The sequence below is a fragment of the Harpia harpyja genome, chromosome 3 (assembly GCF_026419915.1).
Source record: "Harpia harpyja isolate bHarHar1 chromosome 3, bHarHar1 primary haplotype, whole genome shotgun sequence".
NCBI classification, from domain to species: Eukaryota; Metazoa; Chordata; class Aves; order Accipitriformes; family Accipitridae; genus Harpia; species Harpia harpyja.
In genome coordinates this window covers 14414204-14440973 of record NC_068942.1, presented here as the reverse complement: position 1 = coordinate 14440973, position 26770 = coordinate 14414204, and the positions used below count along the sequence as shown (strand labels likewise).

Below are 26770 nucleotides of genomic sequence, written 5' to 3'. Positions count from 1 at the left end.
CCCTGTCAACCGCACAAGTACGTAGCAGCGCAATCAAATGGCATCCAGCACGTTAGAGCCAACCCTACAGTGCAGTTCCTTTCCCACGGGGGCTTTCCCATCCCTTCCTTCCAGGGTCAGTGGCTGGCAGGGAGGAAGGGCAGAAAGCAAAGCCCTGTGCCAGCCCCTGCACCGCGGGGCACGGAGGAGCCAGAGCTGCAGCCCCTGGGCAGCAGCCATCCCTGGCTGCAGAAAAGGGGCTCCCTCTCTAGCACTGGTGCCTGCCACTGCAGACTCTGCCCGCCCTAACTCTTCACTCCAGCTTGGGTAACAGGAAAATGAGCTTGCCACTTCTCTAGTTTTCCATCGGAGTACTCTCCACTCTATACTTTTGGAAAAACAACAGGAGGAAAACAGATATGCATAGGATGGAGAACAACACCCAAGGGATAAGGGCTGCTCAGTATCTTTTTGAAACAAACGCTAACTTTTTTATTTATTATCTAATTAGTGGTTAATGCATTTTTACAGATAAAACATAAGTGTCAACCCCCCCCCCCAAGTATAGAATTCGAATCAAATTGTGAAGTTAACCCACTTAACTAGGTAGGAGCGTAATAGTGAGGCTGGGCTACCCTGGGCTCTAGATTTCAGACTTACCAGAGTGGGCATTGGAAATTTCCAGTTGAGCATGAGAAGTTGAAGAGATAAAGTTGTAAAACCCATCAACATGCAATTATGTAAATAAATTATTTTTTAAAAATTAATTTATATGTCAGGATTTAAAATGGGCACATTTCAGTAATGGGACCTACAAACAGTTTATAAGAACAAACAAGTTAAAAGTTCTTACAATTCTTATAAAGTTCTCATGTTAGTAATCAGAGAAATTCTATATAATTGTATTCTCAGACTTCTCACTTAAAACAGACAAGTGTTTGATTTTTGCTTTTAAATAGCTGCATATGATAAACACCACAAATTTTACAATTACAGACATCATAGAAGGTACAAGCTAGGGCAATGAAACAGTTGAGTGATCACTTAAGAACACCCTGAAGGGTTTAGATTTCACAAGTTCACCTCTTACTTAAAACATCCAAACTACAAACTGCTGATGACATTCCTGATGACCAGAGGTCAGGAGTCTGAAAGACCTTTGCCACTGCGCACAGAGCAATAGGAGGTCAGCAATATTAGCTACCAGTAGCAGAGAATGACCTAGCAGATCTGGGAACTTCTAAAGTACAAAGTTAAATTACAGACCTCTGCTTCAACATGGAGTTGCTAAAAGAAAATGCAAGCATGCTAGCACACGTGAGAAGGAGGATTATATAAAATAACAATAATTTGACATGGGAAAAATGTTCTTAGGACTTCTATACTAACTTGAAAGTAAATTTCCCTTTTTTTCCTAAGTTTCCTAAGCATATCAGAGAAGGTAGGTTTCAGTGTACAAGAAGATACAGTAATAGATAATTCAATAATTGTAATTGGTTTACCAAATGGTAAAAAATATACTTACAGAACCATTCTGTTTCAGAATATTTTCCTTTTTAAATTGCATACTTTACTAAAACATATTAAAACAAGGAATGAATTCATGATTTTAAGTCTTAACTCTCACAATCCATATTTCATAAAGTTTATGATCACAATCATAATTCAGTGGTACTTTTTTGGCCAGTCTTAATAAAAACCATTCTTACAATACATTCATTTTTCCCCTAAATGTGTAGGTACTTTCATAGTATTAAGCCCATACAACTTTCATAGAGGTGGCTTTAGTTGACTCTCAGATTTTTAAGTTAAATTACTGATTATAAGTAAGCCTGTAACACTTGCACAGTTTAGGGAAAAATAAATGCAAAAGAAGACTAAAGTAGGACAAATATAAGAGCAAACATCTGAAACCTGTATGGTGCACACATTATTCACCTAGAATAAGTTACTTTGACCATAGCAAATAAATATAAATGGAATGGTATAAATTCCATTTATAAAGTGAATTATAGTGATGTGAGAGAATTATTACATTTTATCACTGGAAATGGTATATTTGAGATTTTCACCTCTCCAAGATGCCTGACTTTTCCTATTACTTTTCATGAGAACGCTTTGAACCTGTGCATTCTGAATGCATTATCATCACCCCATTTTTTTTAATCTTAAAACCTAGATGGGGCAGTGACCCACAACTTTCCTCCCCTGTAATCTGAAGTCACATTATAGGAAAGATTTAAAACCGACTGTTTTTGGCTGTACTGAAACTAACTGTATTGCACTAATACAGAAAATCTTTTCAGTGCATGAACTCAGTAATGTGCTAACACAAAACTGGGAAAATCTCTCTGAGTATACATTCAAAACTCTGATTGTCATGAGAAATCTACTTGAGTTCCATTTGGATGTTTGTCCACATTTTGAAGCTGAGCTTGGCTGAATCAGCTGGCTGAACTACTGATTGAGATGATGATAGCAATAAAAATTGTAATAGCAAATCTTGGCACACAGCTTTCCCCGGGAAAGCGATCAGTCATTTTCCATCTTTGGCTTTGATCCTCCATTGGGATCTTCCAGTGCAGAGCCCAGACCCAGGGAAGAAGTTAACAGATCTCTGCATTAAGTTAATGCTACTCTGCATGGAGACAGGAGTACGAGCTACTAATTCTTGATGTGAAATGGGGCCCATACATACTGTATATGTTAATAGCAAGCTGTAAAAGCTCTGTGTGTTGAAAACTGGATTTCAGATCTGCTGACCTGTGGCAGCTCCCCTAGTGGGGAGCCACAAATGCACATTGCTGCATTTTTGTACTGGATTAAATTCCGGATCTAGACTACTATGTGACCAGAGACAAAAAGGAATAAAAAGTTCACAGGCGTGAATACCTGTCATCATGTGGTGAAATGACTAGCAGCCTCTGTTCAAGAGAGGCTCAAGCCCAGAATAATAGAAGAACAATATGAACTGGCAAGAATATATGGGAAACTTGGAAGGTGCCTACATGCACAATGTTTTCAGCAAGCCAATGCTACTGGTCTCACTCTGAGCACTTTTAAATGAAAATAGTTTAATATAATAATAAAAAAACACAACTGAAGAGGAAGTGACAGCTGCTGCAAGTAAATTTCAATAAGGGTAGTTCCCTGCTGATAAAAACTCACACATCTCCACTCATTTCAGTGTAACTGTGAATTAACATTGCTTGAAAACCTGACCCAATGTTTTGAAGAACTCAAGAGCTACAAGGTAATGCAGAGATGAAAGACACTGATAATTACAAGGGTGGGGAAGATGGGTAATCACTGAGGAAACAAAGACGACAGTAAGAGAAAAAATATTTGAAGTCTATTAAACAGACAATCTGTCAGTAATTTCATGTGCTTGATTTGAGGAAGTTCTATCAACACTTCTGTCATGAATGACCAGAGGTCTGATACAGTGAGTAACATGGCAAAAATGCCCTTGTACCACACTTGACCTTAACAGATCATCCCATCACCTGAATGGGATGTACCATGCATTCCTAGGGCAGATCTAACCCTTTTTGGACGGCAAGTGATAATTTTTCTTGGTGATGTTCACTGCACACAAATTTGTGAGAATACTGTAAACTTGGTGTTCCTGCACAGACTTATACCATGTCTTTTCTACCTGTAAATAAAGGCATTCACCTGAACTACACTGTAAGAGCTGTATTAAAAAAAAAAAAAAATTAAAATGGAAAGATAACTGATGATTAAGAGAGTTGCAGACATTTTGCCTCTGGTGTAAAGTTTTAAGAACTTCTTTTAAAAGACAAAGAAAACAGAGATTTTCAGTACCAGATGTCTAGGAAGATCCCATTTGGATTTGAGCTACTTAAATTTGCAATCATGTATTTATACATCTAACAGAGCTTCTGTTTCCCCTAGAATCTGAAAATTAACTAGCTTTGTAGCATCTTCCTTGATCTGCCACCCGTGCCCTGAGGATTAGAGACTCCACCTGAGCTTGTTTTACAAGCATAACAGAAAAAATTAATCTCTGCTGGCAGCGATCCCACTGGGATACTGATGAATAATGATATCCCTCTCTTGCTGCCCTCTCAGTCCACTAGAAAAGCCACTCTAACCCAGCAACGTGGAAACCGCTGAAACCATTCCAGCTGTGGATTAGCAGGCAGTCAAGCATCCATCTGTTCTGTGCGAATCAAGAGAAAGCAAACACGCATTCTTATAGCTAAAGAAGTATTAAAAATTAGCATCTTATATGACTGCATATAGTAAATATTAAGACAATCATATACAAAAGAAAAAATAGTCTATTATCTACACCTCATGTTGTTTACATTTGCTTGCTGCCTTAAGCAAATAATAAACCAGCTGGAATTCATCTCATTAACCTACAGAATACTGTGCATTCAATGATTTAATATGTTTAAGATAAAATTTCTTAATGCTGTATGCATCAGTTGTACCTAAAAATATTTTGTAAGTAGACATGCATGCACACACTAAATAAATATAAGTGAACACAGTAGCATGCTTTCACCTTGACAGGAGAAGGATTTAAGAGACCTGTTGTGAGAGGGATTTTAGCCATTTTCTCACCTTCTAAGGTGAGAGGAATAGACTTGAGATATCTTCTCTTTCTGAAAACTAGTAGTTTGAATAATATCTGCTGCCTTGCTAGTCTTTTCCACTGGAAGACAGAAAGGAAAGGCATGGGAAGTTGGCATGTGGGCAACCCAATCAAATTGGTGATGTCTGATTTGACTCTTCCATGTGAAATAGGACAACGATCTACTATAAATTAAGGAAAGCTGTATTTGAGCGTAATCCCAGGTAAAATTACTTAGAAAAGTGCATAATTTGACTGTTTTCACAGGCCCACAGGCCCATTAAGCTGCAGAGGTGAAGAAAATCTGCAACTGTTTGTTCTCTAAAAGCAAGCCTACTGTGCTATACCAAATTTACAAATATATATAGTAACTTTTTCAAATGCTAAGAAAAGTTTTGGTCTTTTGGTAGCAAAAATCCCTCTGCAATTTCTTCTAACATTATAGGTAGCATGAGCTACCTAAGTAACTGAAATAAAGCACCTTGTAAATACTAGACTTAATAGGAGAGGCCAATTTCTTAAAACTTCATCTGTGATAATACACAACATCAACATTTAAAATAAAATTCAACCTTCTGAAGCTAGCCAGGTTCCATCAGGAAAAAAAAAAGAAAAGAATGAGACAAAGAAAGAATCTAAATGTAAATAGGAAAATACAAGTGTCAGATACTTCATTAAGGACTGATCAGTAATCCTCTTATGTCCTTTTTTTTAAACTACTATGCTAAAGGAACAATATATGCTGGATACCAATCTTGTATGATGTAATTATTTCAGCCAAACCAATCCTTATCCTGAAACTTCTGTTCCAATCAGAGAACAAGCTACAAAATGCCATCTTCATTCTTAACAGTTTTACAAGTCTGAGCAATAACTTCTTTGCTGACAGAGAAAAACATGTGTGCCTTTAAACAGCAGTCAGTAAGACTGAGTTGGTGTCACTAAGTGAACTGAATTCTGTGAAAACAAATTCATCAGCAATATCATTGTAACTGCTATAATTTATAGTGCAATAGTATAATTCTGTGAAAAGCAAAGGCAATAACTAACTAGAAACCAATGCAGACAAAAGAACTGTGGGTTGCAGAGGGCCTAAATTTGCCTGTTGCCCCTTTAATTACAAATTGGGAGGCACAAAGTAGGTAGAACTTGTACTGACTTGCTAAAGGCATACCGAACTTGTAAGACTGCCTTCTGGAGTACTTGGGGCATTTGAACCCACAGCCATTTATCAAAGCAGCATTATGCATTATAAAAATGTTCAGATTTATCTTAATAAAGATGCAGTTTAGAACTTCAGTTTTGTTTCAACAAACACAAACATTATTTCAACAAATATATTGTATATTTGAAAACAGAGCCATATGACATGACTGCTGAAAAAAAAAAGCCATTTCATTTTCAATATGAATACTTTGCAAAGTATTGGCTGCATGTACACAACTATGCACAGTTTGAAATCTCGCATAAAGATGATGGCTACAATTCTAACTGCTAAGTGGTAAAAGACTTTTGTCCTTAAAAAATTAAATAAATAAATGCTGCACGGTTGAATTGCCTGCAGCTTTAAGCAGTCAGCTAAACCAAGCTTGCTATCACTGAACTTGCTTCTAGCATACATACCAAGGACAAGCATTGATTTGCCACAGATGGCAGCACATTTGTAAGTATAAGACCAGGACAGTACTCCTATCTACCCTAGCAGATACAAGTGTAATAGCTTCCTGGCTCATCAAAATAGTTTTCATTGGTATACATGAGTGTTTTCCTGCTATAACTGCATCTATAGCTCCTGTTAAAGGAATTTATTTCCTCATTTTTCTGACAGAAACAGTTACTAAAGCAGCTGTTTGAAATGGGGATGTAGCCTGAGGCTACTGGCTTCCACTACCACAGCTATACAAACTTTCACAAGTTTTTCCCTGGGACACTGCACTGCAATCAAAACAAATTGAAAAAACCCATAAAATTAAAAATACTATATTATTTCCAAGATAACAGTTCTTGTCTTACAGCTTACCTCATGGGAAATGTATGTCAGAAACCTTTACCTTCAACTTTAAAATAGGTTTTATTTTAACTTTCCTGAGTATTGATTCAGTTTTTTAATCTGGCAAGTAATGACAGAAGTTGAGTAAGAAGATTGGAGGGGAAAAAAAAGGAGATGTGTTAATCGGAGATTAGAGAGTCATGTGTATTGGAGATGGGAAGGTTTTATATTTTGTGGTTTTGAATCTAATTCTTTCTTACTGATGCTATAAAAATGAAAGACTTATGCCATATTCAGTTAGCTGTCAGTGGTGGGCACTGTCATCTTGATTTACCAACTGATTGTGCTTTTCTGGAAAGGCGGGCAGCATACGATGCTTTCAAACGAAAAAGCAAACAATCATTTGGAAAAAGAAAAATAAGAAATAATTATGTCATGATGTTAGAAAAAAATTACTATATTTAAGTACTACAGTAACATTCAAAACTGCTCCATCTACTGGGACTAGAGAAAAATCAAGACAAATTTAATAGGTGAGAATACTCATGTATGTAAGTACTCTTTCTGCTAAGTACAAGGTATTTTGAATATACTGGATATAGATGATGAAATTTGGATGCTATTAAAATTCACTGTAGCATTTTGTTCTATTTCCATGAAGCCAAATAAAATATTCAAATTTAAACTATTTTATTAAAGATACTGTGATACTCTCTAGATGTTCCAAGTGGGAACTGAAGCACAAATGTCTTAAAATATTAAAATCCAGAGAATATAAGCTGTATAATAATTAAGTAAATGATTCTGGAAATGCCTGTCTTTAGGATAAACTTTATGCATTGAACAGTCCTAGGTATGCACTTATTGTGAAGAAAAGATTTAATGGTAAGAGGTAACAGTTTTCTCCTATTATAAGGGGTCACTAAAATATGCATAATGGCTGAGGCCTGTTCCTATTTGTAGAGTGGCCACAGCAGTCATGTTTGTATTGTTGAGAATGCACAATTTATGTGAAATAAAATATGTAAGTTCTTCAAAGGTTAGCATGTAACATAATTGCTTTTCATTTGATATAAAGTTTACGTAATAAAGTATTTCTATTCTTGACACTGAAATGCCATATTTAAAAAGAGTAACATAATGAATACAGTCTTGCTGTACTTGTATGCCTTGAAGAAAATTACAGTAGCACCTTTATTTCCTTCCAAAATAAACGTAAACGTAAATTTAAACTAGAAAATGACTGACTTAGGAAGTGTGATCTGATTTTTTTCTGAAAGGGCTCATAGAACAGAAAACCAGTTTTATATAATATATTAAAGAAACCAAAAGCAATGTATCTGCCATGGCTTGCAGAGAAAATGTTACACAGAACAGCTCACATTAGCTTGTTCCTGGACAATATTTTTGTAACTTCTTAATTCCTCCTTCCCTGGCATCTAACTGGCGACAAGTGGAAAAGATGGTTTATCGCTGAGTCAAAAACTTTTGTGGCCCCTTAATGACAGACTGAAACAACAGCTTTAAGATAGAATCCTGCTAAGGAAATAAAATTATTTTAGACTAAGAGTGTAAAAAGACTTGCAATATTTCGCTGGTTAGAATAGGATGTGCCAATGATGATGAACAGAAAATAAAGCTATAGGTTAACTGAGTGTTGTGGTTTAAGCCCAGCCGGTAACAAAGCACCACACAGCTGCTCACTCACTCCTCCCCCCCAGCCACAGTGGGATGAGGAGAAAACAAGGAAATGCTCATGGGTCGAGACAAGGACTGGGAGGGATCACTCACCACTTATGGTCATGGGCAAAAGACAGGCTCAACTTGGGGAAGAAATGAAATCAATTTAATTTACTACCAATCAAATCAAAACAAGGATATTGGGAAGTAAACCCAAACCTTAGCACACCTTCCCCCCAACCCTCCCTCCTTCCTGGGCTCAACTCCACTCCTGATTTTCTCTCCCTCCTCCCCCACAGCAGCAAAGGGGACAGGGAATGGGGGTTGTGGTCAGCTCACCACACATTGTCTCTGCCGCTCCTTCCTCCTCAGGAGGAGGACTCCTCACTCATCCCCTGCTCCACTGTGGGGTCCCTCTCACGGGAGACAGTCCTTCACAAACTTCTCCAATGTGGGTCCTTCCCACGGGCTGCAGTTCTTCATGAACTGGTCCAGCGTGGGTCCTTTCCGCGGGCTGCAGTCCTTCAGGCCCAGACTGCTCCAGTGTGGGCTTTCCCATGGAGTCCCGGCCATCTTGGGGGGCATCCCCCTGCTCTGGCGTGGGCTCCTCTCTCCCCAGGCTGCAGGTGGGCATCTGCTCCCCCGCTCCCCTCCATGGGCTGGGGGGGGACACAGCCTGCTGTCTCACCACGGGCTGCAGGGGCAGCCCCTCCTCCCCTCCTTCCTCTCCGACCTCGGTGTCTGCAGAGGGGTTCCTCTCACATTCCAATCCCCCTACTCGCTGCAGGTTCCCCTTCTTAAATCCGTTCTCCCAGAGGTGATACTGCCGTCGCTGACGGGCTCGGCCTGGGCCAGAGGCAGGTCCGACTTGGAGCTGGGGAAGCTTCTAGCAGCTTCTCACAGGAGCCGGCCCTGCAGCCCCCTCCCCTGCTACCAAAACCCCACCACACAAACCCATAACACCGAGTTACCTAGAATCTCATAATACAAATACCTAACAGGTAATGAAAGACAGATATGGTGTTAATAACTTTAGTCTTCTGTTATCTATGTATCTGGGATGGAGAGCACCTGTTTCATGAACCTCCTCCTTCTACCTTCCAAATCTGCCACTCCAGCAATGCCAGATTTGCTGCTGAATTCCAAAATACTTAGTCTAATACAAGCCAGTGTAACAAAACCATGTCAATTATCAGGTAGAAATATACGGAAGAGGTATGTGGATAGCAAACTTAGAAGTCCATGTTTATATCATAGAAAGATGGATACCTATGTTCCAGTATAACACAAACACCATGCTGTTCTTTCCCTAAGCTTCCCCGTTAGAAAGAAACCCATCTCTTATAACCAGTTTACATAAAAGGCAGCAGTAGGCACAAGAAAACCAACCAGTTCTCTCTTATAGGTAGCATTAAATAACAGAAATAAGGGACAACATGCAGATAAAACATGGGCTGAAAGATGGTTCTCCCCTTCACTGCCTAGTATGAACAGATATGACAAAGTATTTGCTCTGTAAATAAGAATATTTACCAGATAACCAGATAAGCATAGTAACAAATCACCAAAAATCATGAAGCTAGTGGATCTAGCCATCAGTCCTGATCAATCAAGACAGACCTCCTTTCCTCAAGGTACAACAAACCTACATTTGCTTTTAAAAAGATCTGTGGTGACTGCTGATTTACTACAGAAAACAACAAAAATTACCCCAAAGTATCTCTCACTGTTTTTTACCCAGATCTCTGTTCTAATCTCTGCACCTAACTTTCAGAATAAAAGGAAACAGTCTTTAGGTACCTCAGGGAAATCCAGCCTGTCAGTAATAATTCATGAACACTTTCTCATCAATAATACTTAATGCAAGAAGCACCGTAACTCAACAGCGATTAAGCTCATTTGGATTACTACTGTCTGAAGCACGGTTAGGAAAGTTTTAAAGAAAGCTCTATGAAAAAGCATCAAATATTTTATCTCAGAAAAATTACAGGTCCACTAGCACAAGTCAGTTACAAAAGTAACTGAATCTGAACTTTGCCTGCTAACTGCAAACCCAAGACAGATTAAACATCTCGAGTACAGATTGACTGAGAAGAGAAGGCAAAGCATGAGGGGATTGTACTCCACCTATTTGTATCACTTATTACTGTATACTTCCAACATGACTGCAGGACTGTTCCCATGTGCCATTCTTGTTCATGTTATAGATACTTCAACCCCTAAACCATACTGGAAAAAATATTCATTTGATCTTGCAAAATGCTGGCAGATGATCACATGAAAAGATGAAATAAAAACAGAGAAAAGAACAGATACTGGAGAAGACTGAATGGTCTTGACTACTAAGTAGAAACAAATCTTGCTATCAAGTGACTTTTGAGAGACTCATCAGCACTAGACACAGGATGACTCAATTACTTTTTCATGTGAGTTGCAAACATTCATTGATAATTCATCGGTGAATGATCCTGAATTCTGCACACTCCCATCAGCATGGCAACATATAAATCTGAAACTCAAATTCCCTTAATCAAACTCAGATTTAAAAACCTTAATACGATCATAAATTTCCGAACTCTGGAATGCAATCTTGCTTTTTTCCTGGTTTTGTTTTAAACAAACTTTTGCTCCTTTTTGAGTTACACATTGACAATTGCTAAAAACTTGCATGTATCCCATTTCAAACACACAGCATCAGTATTTTCTTTGTTACAGTTGTACACTTCTGCCTTCCTTATATACATCAGACAACTTGTAAATGTCTAAAGGTTTGCAAGATTATGAACAATGCCAACAAAAAAAAGACCCACATGTCACATCTACAAAATCCTGCAACTGCATTTGAGAAATGTTTTGGAAGGTTATTCTTAAATAGCACAGGCCAAAATTCAAAACTTTAAAACTGAGTGATCAGCAGAATAATCACAATTATAATTATGTTTTGCAACGATAACTGGCCTTTTTGTACTATAGCTACAGCTTTCAGTTCCAGCATCATTAAGAGATTCTTTAAATTACTTTTTAAATATCCTTTTCCCTCAGGATTTTCACTTATACCTAATTAGACTACTTACCCCATGCCATGTAATTCCCCATTGCCAAAACTGCTAAATGCTTCAATAAGAAGGAGGAAGGCACCAGTGGAGCAAGGCAGATGTAATGTCATTGGTTAACAATAGAGGTGTGAAGCAACTGCCATAATTATAAAACTCATTAATTCACGGTGTTTAGGGGAAAAAAAAAATATCCTTGGCAATAACTCTGTTGAAACAGCAGTTCTTTTCAACACTACATCAGACTGAAAAGACCCCTTTCAATTTATACCTTCAACAAGACAGAACATTAATTCCACTAATAATTATGAAAATCAATATCTGCATAAAAAGTAAGGAAAAACTGTCAGCTATAATGGCATCCAGTATTCATACATCCTTTCCATCTTTCAGATTGATACATGGCACATTTTGACCCCTAACTGATTTTATTTTTAGTCTCATTCCTCTTAAGACTGTAAATGGACAACATCCAAGACTATATTTCCAGGGGGAAAAAAAAAAAGAATTAGAAAGAATTAAAGCAAGATTAATTAATTTTAAATTTTACAATCTCTGCCCAACAGTAAGGTGCTAGGTTTTGTCTACAACAGAAATATTTGCCATTTACCTTTGTGCTTCATGGATGCAAGCTGTTTAAATAGATGAGGAGCACTAACATAAGATAGACAGCACTAGGTTCTGCTTACATCATTCATCTTCCATATGCTGCTTATTAGCTTAGGCAGTGTCATGAAATGTCCCCCATCTCTGCTAATGCTATTCTCAAACTTTCCCTGTAACAAATTTGTCTGAAAAAAAATTCTGAAGTTTCTAGGTGGAGAAAATTTTCTCTAGAGAGAAGAGAATTTAAAGAGCAGCTGGAGTAAAGCTCTCACCTTGAATATTCAACATTATATTAAACTTCTGTTCACTAGTGGGTATTTCTTTTTAAAATTTCAGTTATTTTACATACAGCATATATAGGAATTGTGGTTGATTACCATTTTGAATTCAGCCAAATACACTGAATTTCATTTCATATAATTTGCAATGTTTTCTGACAACAGAAGAACAGATATTGCAGGGTCAGTGATAGCAATTCCCCTATTTAGGCTGTCTAACACTTTCCATTATAAAAGATTACTGTGGCCTTTATTTCTGAGCTCTAACACTCTGAATGTTTGCAGCAGGTGATTTAAATTTATCAGAAATAAAGTCTCTGTACTAGAAAAGTGGCCTTCCTAGTGCCATAAAATGCTGATCAGGTTTTGTTGAGATGCAAACTGTTGAATAGCACTATTTTTATTTTTCTTCTTTTATTGCTCCTTAGAGAAATTTTGGCAGCATGTCAAAACAATAGTGAATATAAAAGTAACATACATATTTGAGATTTTGAAGTTAACACTTGGAAATCAGCATATTAAAGAATTTGGGCCACTTGTACATAATATACCAGAGACTATAATCATAAGTGGGCAGAAATAAGTTTTCCTGGATAATATTCAGGCACTTCTTGTTTTCAAATATGTGTATACAAGTGGAGTTATACCATTTTGAAAAAGAGGATTTTGTAGATATAACTATTTAAGTGCTTGAAAATGGAGTAAAACCTGATTCTTTTATGATGAGAATGTAATATTATCATGCTGCATTGTACACCATGTCCCCAGATTTGTACCCTACAATCTTTTGACTTGCATTGTACTTTTCTACTAAACAGTCACTAGACTAACTGTATGAGCTAATATTATTGCAGGTTATGACCTCAGGATCATAAGGTGGCTAGGAGAATGAAAAGAAGGCATTTTAGGAAACAGGTCTTCCTCATGTCTTCCCCACTTCTTAAAGCTGCTGTATCTTCCAGATTGTCCCAATGCAAAGTGATGGCCCTCGTATGGATTTAGGACGTTGATATGCAGTTATTATTCTGGCATTTTAGTATTATACCTAACTTAAAAAAAAAACCCATCAGATTTGTATAGATCATGAACATTATAAAGGGACATAAGAAAAGAAACAGGTGTATACACTAATTTTGATGTACTGATTAGATGAAACACTTGAAACAAAAAAATGATTCAGGTATATTACTCAAAACAAGAAAAAATAAAATTAAAGATCAGGGAAGAAAGGTTTTTCTTAATTTTGGGGTGTTTTTTCATATATTTCTAAGTGTCTTTAAGAGTCACGAGTTACATATGTTGAAATTAAGAAAATATCAGCACTTACTGTCAGAATTAAGAGCAATTCTTCAATGTTGCTTTCAGGTTTCAACTGATCTTTGAACATCCCAATAGTTGGATGCTTCAAATAGTAATAGGAAGCAATGCGGCCATATGTCAGAGGTTCAATGCTGCGATTATCCTGTTAGAAGAGGAATCAAATATATGTGGTTCCTACATGGTTCAGTATAAATGGTTCCTACAATGGCTCCTCCTGTAAAATATTTTAAGACTCTTCATAAGAGAGAACAGCAGAAATGATTTAGCATCATAATTTAGCTGCAATCCCAATTAAGCTCAGTTTTCAATTTAAGTCTTACAAATAGCTCCATAGATGAATTCTAACATCTCAGATCAGGAGCATGTATCTTGCTGTTCCCAAATTTTAGGAGCATGTATCTTACTGAATCTTGTAAGGCACAGATTAGTCTTACCTCCCCAATTTCAATACAGTAGGAACATTCCAAATCAAAGAGGGATTTCTCAACAAGGCTTGAGAGGTACTTATTCATAGTGTCATGGCTCACATCATCCAAGTTATAGTAACTAGATAAATTGAAAACAGATGCATTACATGAATACTTTTTACACTCTGAAGATTTTAAACAATAACGTCTTGTAGGAAAACTTACAAGGCTGCTATAATACACACACATACTTGGAACAACAAATATCCACACTAAACAATTAAATGCAGAACTATTCCCTTATATAGTCTAACAAGAAATTCATGATGCTTAAATGGTTTGTGGGAGTAACCAACATAATATAAGCATGTACATATGGAAAGATGGTAATTTATCTGTCTATTAATAGAAAGGTTGATACAAACAGAACTCGACTGGCTATATTTTGTTAGTGGGAAAATTTTCCTGATTGCATAAGTATATTTTCCTGATCATGTAAGTATGAAAGTAAACAAGCAATACTAACACAAGTAACAGTATTTTAACTTCAAGAGAAAGGAAGAAAACCCACCAAGGATGGCAACTGTTCTTACATCCTGGAACTCTGAAAATAAAAACTAGTTATATAGTGACATGTCTTGAAAAAGTAACCATACACCAATCCAAATGTTGGTGTTGGTTGTTATATTTCCATGTCATTTTCTTCTCAAAGTTAAAAATGCTAAAAAAAGGAATAGATTACTTGTCAATGTGGTTACTTCACATGTTCATTTTCAGTTAAAATTGTTTAGGTAAACTAGATATAGTAACAATGATTCTTAGTTATCTGTATGAAGGAAAAATGTTTATAAAGTGTGCCAAAACATATTGTTATGCCAGCGTATAAAAAAGACCCAGTGACTGAAGTTTGCACTCCTTAACCATAGAACTTAAGCTGTATTATAAGATTCTTACTCACACAAACTAACATAATTTCAGGGAGAGCTTTTATCTAGAAAACTCCAGAAAAAAATGTAAGAACTTGTGTCCTAGATTTAATAAAGGCACGAATTCAAAATATAACAATTAAGTTCAATGAGCAGTAAAGGAAAACTTGAGCATGCTCAGAAAGTTTAAAAATTCTGAATTTAAGCAGAGCAATTAAATAATGTGATTTCCAAGTGGAATTCAAACAAACAAAATATTTGATGATTTATTGAAATGTTAACAAGCACAGTAAAAAAGGTTGTCCCTGCTCATTTAATTCTGTAAAATACTGTCACACAAATAGACTACTGAGACTGCTGCAATGATGAAAAATACTCCTTTGTTCATACTAGCTGCTTTACTAAAATTTCCTTCTGTTACAACACATTCAGCATCCCCACTGGAAACAATACCACATGCTGTAATGGAGAGTAGGTTCTTTCAGCGTTATTTTGCGCAGGTGAACAATAGGCTGCAAAACAGTGTGCTAAGATTACTTTTAGCTGATTTTCCATAGTTACAACTACACCTGAGTTAGTCTTTTTAACTCCCTTTACTGCCAATGGAGAGAAATGGGAGCTTGCAGAATGCTATTCAACTGAAGTATTATTTATCTGCTTTAGGATGAGGTGAAGTGTAATTACTGACTAAAAAAAAGAACTTTATGCAATCAGTTCAGCTATTGGTGATATATTTGGGCAGATGAATCCTATTTTCTGATTTAAGCTCTATTTCATTTACTGTAATGCTGCTGTTAGCAAATTTCAAAAGATGGAATTGCGTTGCTATATACTACAAGCAGGCTTCCATGAGTCTTTTTTTAACAGAATCTGATTTACATTATTATTTTCTTAAACAGAGTTTTTAACATTTATCTTTTTGAATAGCAATAGCATAACTGTAAAAAGTCTGCGTGCTAAATAGCAGTACAGCTGTTTCCAGATTGTTTCCCTTATTATTAATCCCAAATTATGGGGTTAATTCTCTGATGCTTTGAACGTTCACTTATAATTGGGTAAAGTTGGAGTAAAACACTAATACCATAAGGAAAAGATTAAAAAAATCTGTTCTGATAGCAGGAAACAGTCAGCTACATTAGATAACAACAAAGTGTATCTATATGGCAGTGGAGTATTCAACTCTGTGATATTTTATATGGGTTCATGCTGAGATGATCTCAAATATTTAAAACATAGCTATTGTCCAAAAACAACAACAAAAAAAGAAATATTTATATTGACTAAAAAGTTTAATATGGTAGACAGCTATACATTATCAGCCTTATGCAAAGAAAACTTATTTGTAGCAAAACTACTCTAACATTGTTTTCAATGCAACTTAATTTTCATGAGTCCCCTTTTAAATTGACTGAAGTAATACAGTAATGATAAAAAATGATCAATATTTCCATCTGCACCTTTTATCTGCCTGACATCCTATCACCGAACACATTTAGATTTTGTTTATTAGCAGAAATTACTTTGTAACATTTTGTTTACCTTATGAAAATAATTGAGCAAATTAACTATGTAAGTTAAGGATGTGAAATGATTTTCTATTTTATACATTTAAACCACTACTGATTCATTAGTATTTTTCTCTAAATTGAATAGAACACTACTGAAATGATTATAATTAAGGCGCTTTGCTGTCACGGTATTCAGACGTTCACCATATCATTTAAGCACTGTTATTTGCAGTACCCCAACATTTATGACAAATACTGATAAAACAAAGGAAGAGATATGGGCAAGACTCTGAAATTCTTTTTTGAGACTGTAATTTAAGACCCTAATTCAAACAGATTTTATCTTGTGCTCTGCCTAATTTGCAGTATTTCACACTGAAGTTGTAATCATAAAAGGCATTATAATGCCTTTTAAAAATTATGTGAATTTTAAATTTGCTGATTTTTGGTAATTTTTTTGTCAGGGGAGTAAATACCTAGCTGCCTAGTGCAAATAAAACAATGTAATGAAAAATCTTAAATGGTTTGTAATCTTGAGTGAAGTGGTACCAGTGTGTTTTAACTACTATCTATAATGGGGCAAATATAATTTTGAGCACACCCACAGGAGCTTCTTGGTCACTCAGCACATTCTCCCCTAATAAAAAGCAAAGCCATTCATCTAGAAAGACTATGTTAAAATCATTAGAGAAAACAGAGGCATCATGACATTAGTGAGTATTTTGAATGTGCAGGCATAAATGCAAGTTGAATTTTGCATGTTGGTATGCTCCAAGTATAAAAACTGCATCGTATGTGAGTTCCTCTATGAAGCTATATTACCTAACTATTTAATTACAGATAAAGAAGAAAAACAATGCAGTTTCATGCTCACTGCATTGAATCATCTAGTCATTATTTTCCCTTTGCTATAAACAGACAGCCTACCTTTTTATCAGCACACCATTTCATTTATTTCACAGTGAAGCCCAGTTTCACAATAATTGACTTGTCAGAAGCTCTAATTTATGAGGCTGGGCTCTGTAAGCCTTCTCCTATATTGGACTCAACCTGCACACAAGCAGGGTTGAATATTTACAATGCTGTTAACAGGTGCTGAGTTGTTTAATGATTCTAATAGCCAGAAGCGTACTGAGAAAGCCAGCGGGATCACAATTACAGGCTGTTTGAACACAACAATTACTCGTCCCCTGAGAGGTGTGAAAGTCAAAGGCAGTTTTATCCTAACAGCATCTAGCACATGGGCTAGGCAGGCTAACTTCCATTAGTAGTCCATTGGGAAAAAGCAATAACAAACCCCTAGGTATCGTAAAAATTTACAAAGTATGTAAAATTTAAACAATCAAAAACTGAAGGAACTTTTTATTGTCTTTTAGGTAATATATTTAAAATCCCAAACCTTGTAGAGCTTAGCAAGAACAACAAACCATGAAACATGAACTTATTTCTCTAATCTAGGGAAGTGTGGAATTTCATCAGCTGAGAAAGACAGAGACACGTGCGGGAACATAAAATGTAGATGAAGTTACACAAAACATTTAGGATTTAATGTGAATAGTGGCAATCATTTCCTGTTTAGCTTATGTAAACCCGACCTGAGATCTCTCTGGGAAATTTTTCATCAGCCTTGAAATGGTCCTGCTATAACTGTCAATGCTGTGAAGTCATTTGTTACAGCACCATGTTTTTTATGTTCAGATTATACGGTAGTAATAGTGACACACATAATGAAAATCAGTGGCAGTGTCAGCCAAAAATATTAAAGGAAAAAACTTGGTAGCTGGAAGGCCTTTTGAAACAAATGCACAAGAAAGACGAATCTACAGCATTCACTTGATAGGAAGAAAGTGCGCTTTTTGAGATTTTACAGTCCTGAAAGCAGAATGTTGTTATGAACAAGTATGGGGGAAGAACAGACAGTCATTTTTGTAAATCGCTTTACTGCAGTCATCCATTGTGTTTACTTTCATCAGCTCGTTGCCTTCAGCAGCTGCCATCTTCAAATGGTATCACGGAAATAATACTGAGTATATGGCACAATTGATAGACCTTCATAGCCAGAGACCTATGAACCAATGTACCAACTCATTTCTCACTGACTGACTCTGGAGTCCGTGACTGCTTGCTAAAATGCATTACAGCATGCACAAATGCTGCAGACAGTAACCTCTACCTGTATTTTACTTGTATCGTATTTTCTTGGTATATTCATGCATTCGCTTATGCCAGGTATGAGAAATAGATACATCGGTATCTTTAATTAGTTTTTGGTGTATGGTACATTGTGGTTATTTAAGAAGATCAAAAAAGAGTCCAGTCTCTCAGCAAGGTATTTGCCTCCACATCAGTGCTTCTAATTAAAATATTTACAAGGAAGTTTACTTCCTGAGGTGCATTCATAAGATGAGAAATCAGAGGTAATAGGCACATGTACATTTGCTTACGTATTGGTTGGGCATTTCTTTTTCCTACGATACATTCCAGCAGATAATTTGTACAGGTAAATCATATCCAAGAGTAGGAAGACAATGATGTGAATTTGGTTTCTGAATGGGGAGATGCGGGGTTTTCAGCTTTGCATTCTCACCTAAGACTGCAGCACACTGGGGAACAGGAGGTGGCTCAAATACTCAGCAGCCTGGGGCTTCCCAGTCTGAGAGAATCAGAAAAACTTCATTTGTGTGAATAGTTTAGTAAAAGCATACCATGAACTACATTCCTGTACTTTTCACATCACTGTGACCCTAATTTAACAAAATAAACTCTTGTTATGAAATTCATAATAATGCCTATGGCTGTTATTTATGGAGTATATATACATGTACACAGATATAAATGTGACTGTAAAAGAAAGAATCCACCCTGAGAAACAGCTGTTCACCAACTCAAAATATGGATATTGGTATTTACTGCAGTGTAATATACCTGCACCTTCTTAGCTTCTGTTCTTAGTAGCTACTGCCAAACTTTTCCATTTTAATGGAAAGTTTTTTAGTTAATATTTAGTTAATTTAACTTTCTTCAGTAATCCCCCCTTCTGATATAATTCCAAACTAGCCCTAAAATTCTGAATAACTGCGATTTTATCACTGAAATGCATATTATTCTATTCCGACTGGCTGATATTAGCTGTCACCTTGATATCAGAAACAATATTGGAACAGTATATAATAATAATTTTTATTCAGATATTTTACTTACATGTTATTAGACATACTCAGCTATCATACTGAGAAAAGGAAATTTAAAGTAAAACTTATGATGATAAGAGCATCAGTCTGAGTTAATTCAATTACAATTTATGCTACATTATTCTTTCACTACAGAAAACTTCATAAGACTGGCATAAAGTGAACCCCCCCCCCCTTAACAATTCTCAGAATGAATTAATAAAATACTTTTTTCAGGTCTTCACAAGGAACTTACACAGAAAACAGATTTTATAAGTGTGTATATATAACCACACACACTCTCATATATATTTATAAATACATACCCCCCCCCCATTTTAACAGTGATGTGACGTGTGCTCTCAGAATATCTAAAAATTAACTTTCCAAATGAAAGCTGATTCTGCTTAACTTTACATATGTTGTAAATTTCTATTTCTCTTTTACTGCACATGTATCTGGAAAATATCATAACCTGATTTACAGAAAATGTTTCCCATAGCCATTTCTCTTTTGTAGAAAGTTGCAGATTATAATCTTTTATAAGGGTAAAAGGATGAAATAGTCAAGGAATTTCAGCCAAGGAAAGGAGATAGACGAACCTCTCAAAATAGCCCCTTTCAAAGAACAGGGCACTGCACTGATCTGTCTTGTATGATCTTGCCTAAGTAAAGAACACGTTGGCTAAATTTGTACGTGGAAAGGAGAACACGTAGTACTTGACTGAAGTAGCACAGAAACTTTGACTTAACTTGCAAATTCAAAAACCTCTACGTTTAGGAATAATTGCTTTGAGGGAGAGAAAGAACAGGGAAGAAACTCTGGATATTGAGACTGATACACTTTGATAAACAGCTTTATTTGGACCACCCCTCTCATTTGCACATCATCTCTTGAACAGCATGTACATGACTAGTCAGCATGCCTCTGAACAAAACTAGCACTCAGCTACCCCACTCCCACAGATCAACAGCACAGTTACTACTCTTAACCAGACAGTTAAAACCCATAAGGTTTATGAAGAACGGGGGTTCATCAAACAAGAAAATTAAAATGGTTTGATGAAAAGAAGTATTGGAACATGCAAGGATTTTTAGCAACACCATTAAAAAGTCCATTATTACAAGTCTAACAAATTATCTCAAGTGTGCCAGAAAAACTTCAGTAATGACTGCATGTTTAGAAGAAACCTGGAAACTTAAGAGCAAAAGGATACTTTGATCTCTCTCTCACAACAAAGGTAGATTAACATTACTTAAATAGCCCAAATTGTAGGCATTCGGTAAGGCCTTTTATGATACTGGATTGGAATAGAATGATCCTAGATTTGTTTATGCAGCTTTAATATACAAGTAGCTAAAACTGGCAATAAATGAGAATATAAATCTTCTGCATATTATCTAAGCCCATTATTTTGGGGATTTACAGCATCGCATGCAATGACTTTTATGCCAATGAATCCCAAGGCAATTTACCAATCATGCATACAAGAATTACTTATTCACCACTAAGGTACAATCACCTGCTGGCTGGAAAATAGTTCTTGCTTCTCAGTGGAGAGAAAGTCAACAAAATTGCTTCGGGGCAGGACATGATAAAGAACACTGTATCAAGTGACACCGAGTGGGTATTGTGTAACTACCCAAACCAAAATTCAGCCATTGTGCTCCTACTCTTTTGAAAAAAATAAACCCTAAAACCTTTGGATTATTAAGGGCCACAAATAGTTCTTATTTGGTAATGTCAATCATTTCATATGCTCATCTATGGCACAGTAAACTCCATTACCATATTGCAATTTATTCAAAGTTATCTCAACTATCACTGACTTCTGTTCATAAAACTCTTCAGTTTTCCTTTGATGTATCTTATCCAAACACTGACCACACTGGAACTGCTTGCCTTGTAGGAGGTCTGAAAATACCACAGATAGTAGGTCCAGGAACTCTACTAACTGGCTAGTTTAGTAACTTCGGATGAAACTTAATAGAATTTATTATTATGTCAAAGAATGGAAAGTGTGCACATCCATTGCATTTGCACGTCGTATCTACAAGTGACCTCTCTGACACAGTCAATAATATCCTTCATTTTTCTCCCTGCATGACTGAGTACAGAAGGAATGCTGAGTACCTCTGTGTGATTGAAACAAAGGGTAAAGCAGCACAACTTGTGAACTGTTCCAACCTGCATGTGTGGTGTTCCAATGAAAGACTCCAATTTCATTAGAAACTTCAATATGCATTCCTATCCTGCCATTATGGACATGACTAGTCAAGATCTGTTCATCTTTTTTCTCACTACAAAGACTCTGCATCTTACTATGTAGTATAGTGGTTTTTTTCTTTTTTTTTCCTAACTTTCTTCCCACGATCCTCTCAGAATAGCAGAACTTTTGCTTAAAAGTTGATATTGTGATAACTTCAGATTTAGCTTTCCATGACACTGCACATTAAAGGAACTACTGAGAAAAAATGACCATCAGTCAACATGCCAACCTCATACTCCAGTGGGAACCTCTTTTATATTGGGAAGAGCTTGCCTATTAAATCAAACGACTACATTTCTATATTCTACACTTACCTTTGGGCTATACGTTATGTCTTAAAAATCCACCTACCACAGATACCACATGATCAAATCTTGCCAAAGACAAATCAACAAAATCTCTTTAACACAGCAATTCAGGAGCAAGACATTTTAAAATAACATTACTTATTCTTCATACTAAAAAAGTATAGTGTCTGCAGTGGCATAGTTTTTAACATTAGTTGTAGTATGGATCATGTGCAAATTCCAAAGTCATACAAATAAACACATCTAACCTACACAAAACCAGAATTTAGCTGTTTGTCACTCTCAGCGGAGAAATACCTTCCACATAAATGTATTCATTTGTTAGTTATGAAGTGAGAGAATTGAATATGTTTTCTTTAGTTTACAGTTCTAACACTCTGCATTTTTTATTTCCAAAGAAGATTAGATGGAAATTCTGTTTTGTGGGAAATTCTCAGCATAGGACTAGATGCAGAATTCAAAACTAATAAAGATTAAAAAAGAATTAAAGGAAATTATTTTATCACCTGCAGGGTCCCACCAGCAGTTGCCAGTAAAGAACCCAGCTGAAAATTCAGCTGAATGTTATGGACATTAACATGATTTCAGAAATACAACACTCTGGAGCACCTCAAGAAATATTTAGTGCTATAAATGCCTAATTCTTTATTTGCCACATTATTCTGGTGGGTGAATGATCACATGATAGGTAACATACCATTTACCCAAAACAATGTTGTGGCAAAGGCAGGCTACGTTGCTGGAACAGATCAGAATAATCTGCATACCAGCTGGAGCTAAGGAGGATAACAATCATTGAAAATATTGCACACGTGGTTTCATCAGCATACCCTAATGAAAGTAAACTTCACAGAGAAACAGCTGATAGCTATTCTCTCATTTATTAGGAAAATCCAGGTCTTAATAGATTTTCTACAGAAAACTGGGCAGAACATATCAATGTGGTAGCTAAAAAAAAAGTTAACACATTATAAATACAATACCTAAAGGAATGTGATATTTTAGGGATGCTGATGTAGTCCTCTCAGTAATGCTATTTTATATTTGTCACTAAATTGTAAAGTTATCTGCTAAGAAATACATTTATATTTGGAGAGAAAATTATTAAAAAAATGTGCACACAAGTTTTATTCCACGTGTGGGCCAGTAATGCTCCTACATTGGAGACTGCTAAGTATTCTAGACTCCAACAGCAGCAGGATCACCTTTGGATCAACTCTACCCTCAAGTTACCTTTAGATTAAATTGCATTTGTGTTTTATACTCACGTTGGGTTCATTATAAGTCGACGGAAGAAGTAAGTCCAGGTGATATAATCCATTGCATCCTGCTTAGATGTAATAGTTCCAGCAGCAATTTCAGCATTCAAGTGGTCAGCCAGCACCTCTAACAAGCTGAAGAACAGAAAACAAGAGGACTTAGCTGACTTTACAATCACAAAGACAGGTAATATATTTTGTAGAGTTGTGCATTAAAAGGTTTATTACTTTTAATCTGAAGATATTATATATTTATCTTCCGGTAAAAGAGAAGAGGGGAAGAAGGGGGAATATAATTGCAAGGTCAGTCACCTTCTTTACATGATAGTGGAATGAAGCTCAAATTATTTTTTGATTGGACCAAGAATACACAAGTTGAAGTCATTCTTGGAATGTATTCAGATGGAGCTACTCAGTGGGAACTTCTGAATGCTGTATGTTGACCATATGATCATGCTGGTTTAATCCAATAGAGAATCATATGGAAAGACAAACAGGAAATGAAACAGTGGCAATAGCTTAGCTAATACTTGACAAATACTTGAGGGCTATTAAAATTACATCAAAACTGCTTCCCCCACATTTTGCCTCATCTTCATCCAATGTACAAAAAAAAAAAAAAAAGCAGCTACTTCTACCCAGAAAGATCTAAACTCAGAAACACAGAAGAACAAAAGCCGTTTAAAATGATTCTTACAAAGTAAAATACTGTTTAGTGTCATTAAATGGAACAAAGACCTCCATTAGGGTATCTAATAAGATCATGCCTGGCTAAAGTTCAATCAGTGAATGGCAAATATCCTTAAGGATCAACATAATTTTTCTTATTTTATAATTTTTTTTCTTCTCCTACTGTTATTTCCCTACTGCTAAAAGTAAAGAATAATTTGGTATGAGTAGCTGTTTTACTGCTCTATACCACTGATCACATGCTTCTGAAGGTTAGAACTACAGATGTTCTACCCAGATTGTCCAACAGAAACTGGACAGATGATTCAATAGCTGTTCCATAATAGAGTGCTTTCTCTTTTGCTTGTAATGTGCTATATTTCAGACCCATGATCAGTGAGGGCACAAGGCCTGTCAGACGAGTTGTGTAGTCAAGTCTTACAACTAATACATAGACAACAGCTTTTAGAAAAAACTTTAAATAAAAAAATATGAAGTTTAATTTTACAAATTGGAAATACTACACAAAGCTGATAAATCTGCTCTTTGGTAGAACAGATGGGAAAGCATCTAAAACTAAAAACCCTCTAAAAGCCCCCAAACAGTTTCTCTTTGAAGCTATGAAGTCTCTTTCTTCAAATACTTGATCACAAAAGAGATTGAGACAACTCTAAGTTAAACGGTTCACAACATAGAACTTCATGAGATTGCTAGTAGTATGTGAGTCTTCATTTGAAAACTTATCAAGTACTTTTTGTTTGTAGTAAAAGATGGAATACATCAAACTACAAAGTAAATATATACACACAAAATGACCTACTAGAAATGTAGAATATTTATAGTATTCCAAACAGGAACAAGGTGTGATTACTACTGTTATATTAAAGGTATGATTTCTTTATTTAGAAATACCACTTACCAATGAATAGAGAGATTTCCTAGTTTATGCTAGTACCATACAGTCTGGATATATTATGAACATTTTAATCGCACTGTTCTTTTGACATATTAGCTATCATTTTGAAGAAGTTCAACTCCTAACCTTTTGTTCTAAGTGCAATTTATATGTTAAGAAAAGTGTCGTTTCCTAAGGAAATGAAGTGCATGTCTCCGCATTCTTTGTTTGCAAAAATTATATGTCTGTCTGTGTACCACAGAAATTAACCTTCAAATACACTAGCCCATTTCAACTACATTTCACAGGTGGATAGCATTCTCAAGCTCCTACAAATTTCCTGATCAGATAGAGGTCCCATTATCACTTATGTTGAGGGATGAAGTTTCCTTAGGAGACGAATACTGTGAATTCTTCATCACTGAGAAAAGCTTTCAGTAATGCTTATGCTTTATTAGATGTCTGAGAATTCCTCCATCAAACATGCATGCATCTACAGGAGACTGACGTAACTAGTTCTGCTTCTTGTTGAACAACTAAGTGTATTATAAATATCAAAATCAAGGCATGAGTGACATTACGCTGGACAGCAAACTTTGTATCGACTAAGTTCAGAGAGGCTGCAAAAGGTGGTGTTTCTACATTTGTGACAAAAATATTGCAATTTGGAAGTGGATGTGTTGAAAGTATATTAGTAATAGTTTACACTGTGCAGATTTCTTTCTGAACTTGTGAGATTTTGAAGAATGTAGTATCTACAATGGTACGAGTATTCTAGGTAAAAAGTGCTAGAACAAACCTATTTTTCTTCCTATCAAGAATTTGTCACAGAATTTCAGAGAGGGTTCTGAGGATCACGTGCAGTTGCCCTACACACTGGCCTTGCAGAACAGTTTATGAGACATTCAAATGTCTGAGACAACACTCAAAACCAAGAAGCATCTGTAGTATTATCTGGGAATGGACTAAAGAGCTCAACAGTGCTTCAAAACTCATGGAAGAAAGGATTTTTCTGTATAAAGATGGATAATATTTTTCGGAAAATTATTTTCCTCTAGGACCCCATTATTTAGGGGATATTTGGCACAGGAATTTTGTTTCACTTTTCTCTATGTCTCATTTGTAGTGTTGTTTATAGTTTGATCAGCTTTTCTGAATCTTTTATCTTTACCTTGATTCCACTGGGAAAGGTTCATAAAGGAACTTTTTGTAGAAGTCTTTCTTAATATCATGAACTAGAATTACAGCTTTTCCTTGGTCATCAAACTGTGGTCTGCCAGCACGTCCCATCATCTGAAGTACATCTGCCAAAGAGACAATAATGCATAAAACAAATGTATTTATTTAAATGTATAAATAAATGCATTTACATCTGTATAATGTGCAATACAGGGTTTTTGGATTTCTTTGGCCTTGTATGCCCTATTGGTTTTGACACATCTAGTTTTTTTTTCCATCTCAGTTAAATTTATGATGAACTTCTTCCTGGCAGAGACTATCTTCCTGCATACTTGAAGACCACCCACTGCAGTAGAATACAGGATTGCAACTAATATAAATTTCCTCTACTCTCCTTCCATTCCATTTCCAACCCTCGTTTGATCATATGCAATTAAAGATGATGAGTAAGAGAACTTACGAAGTCTACAATGGCAACTGTCTATTATTTCCTAATTCTCAAGTATTTGAATTCACAATAATATAAGTTCCTTGTATAAGCTTTTCTGCTATATATTATTTCCTAGGCTTTGAATGTTTTAGAGATCAAATGGTAAAGGCAAATTCTAATTACTGACAGCTATGACCTTTACCACTCAAACTTCAGGACAAGTTATATTAGTTATTAG

General features: G+C 36.0%; 1 protein-coding gene across 3 annotated transcripts in view; it reads right to left on the bottom strand.

The window, feature by feature from the left end:
• The window catches only part of ASCC3 (activating signal cointegrator 1 complex subunit 3), a 287526-nt gene that overhangs the window by 28234 nt on the left and 232522 nt on the right, over nt 1–26770 (bottom strand). For 2 of the 3 annotated variants that reach the window (XM_052781435.1, XM_052781436.1), the window contains exons 33-36: nt 26095–26227; nt 23369–23494; nt 13947–14058; nt 13520–13654 (exon numbers count right to left, since the gene is read on the bottom strand). In XM_052781435.1, the coding sequence (XP_052637395.1) occupies nt 13520–13654; nt 13947–14058; nt 23369–23494; nt 26095–26227 (506 nt within the window). The remainder of the gene's footprint in view (nt 1–13519; nt 13655–13946; nt 14059–23368; nt 23495–26094; nt 26228–26770) is intronic. The other variant, XR_008234298.1, reaches the window with a different exon arrangement.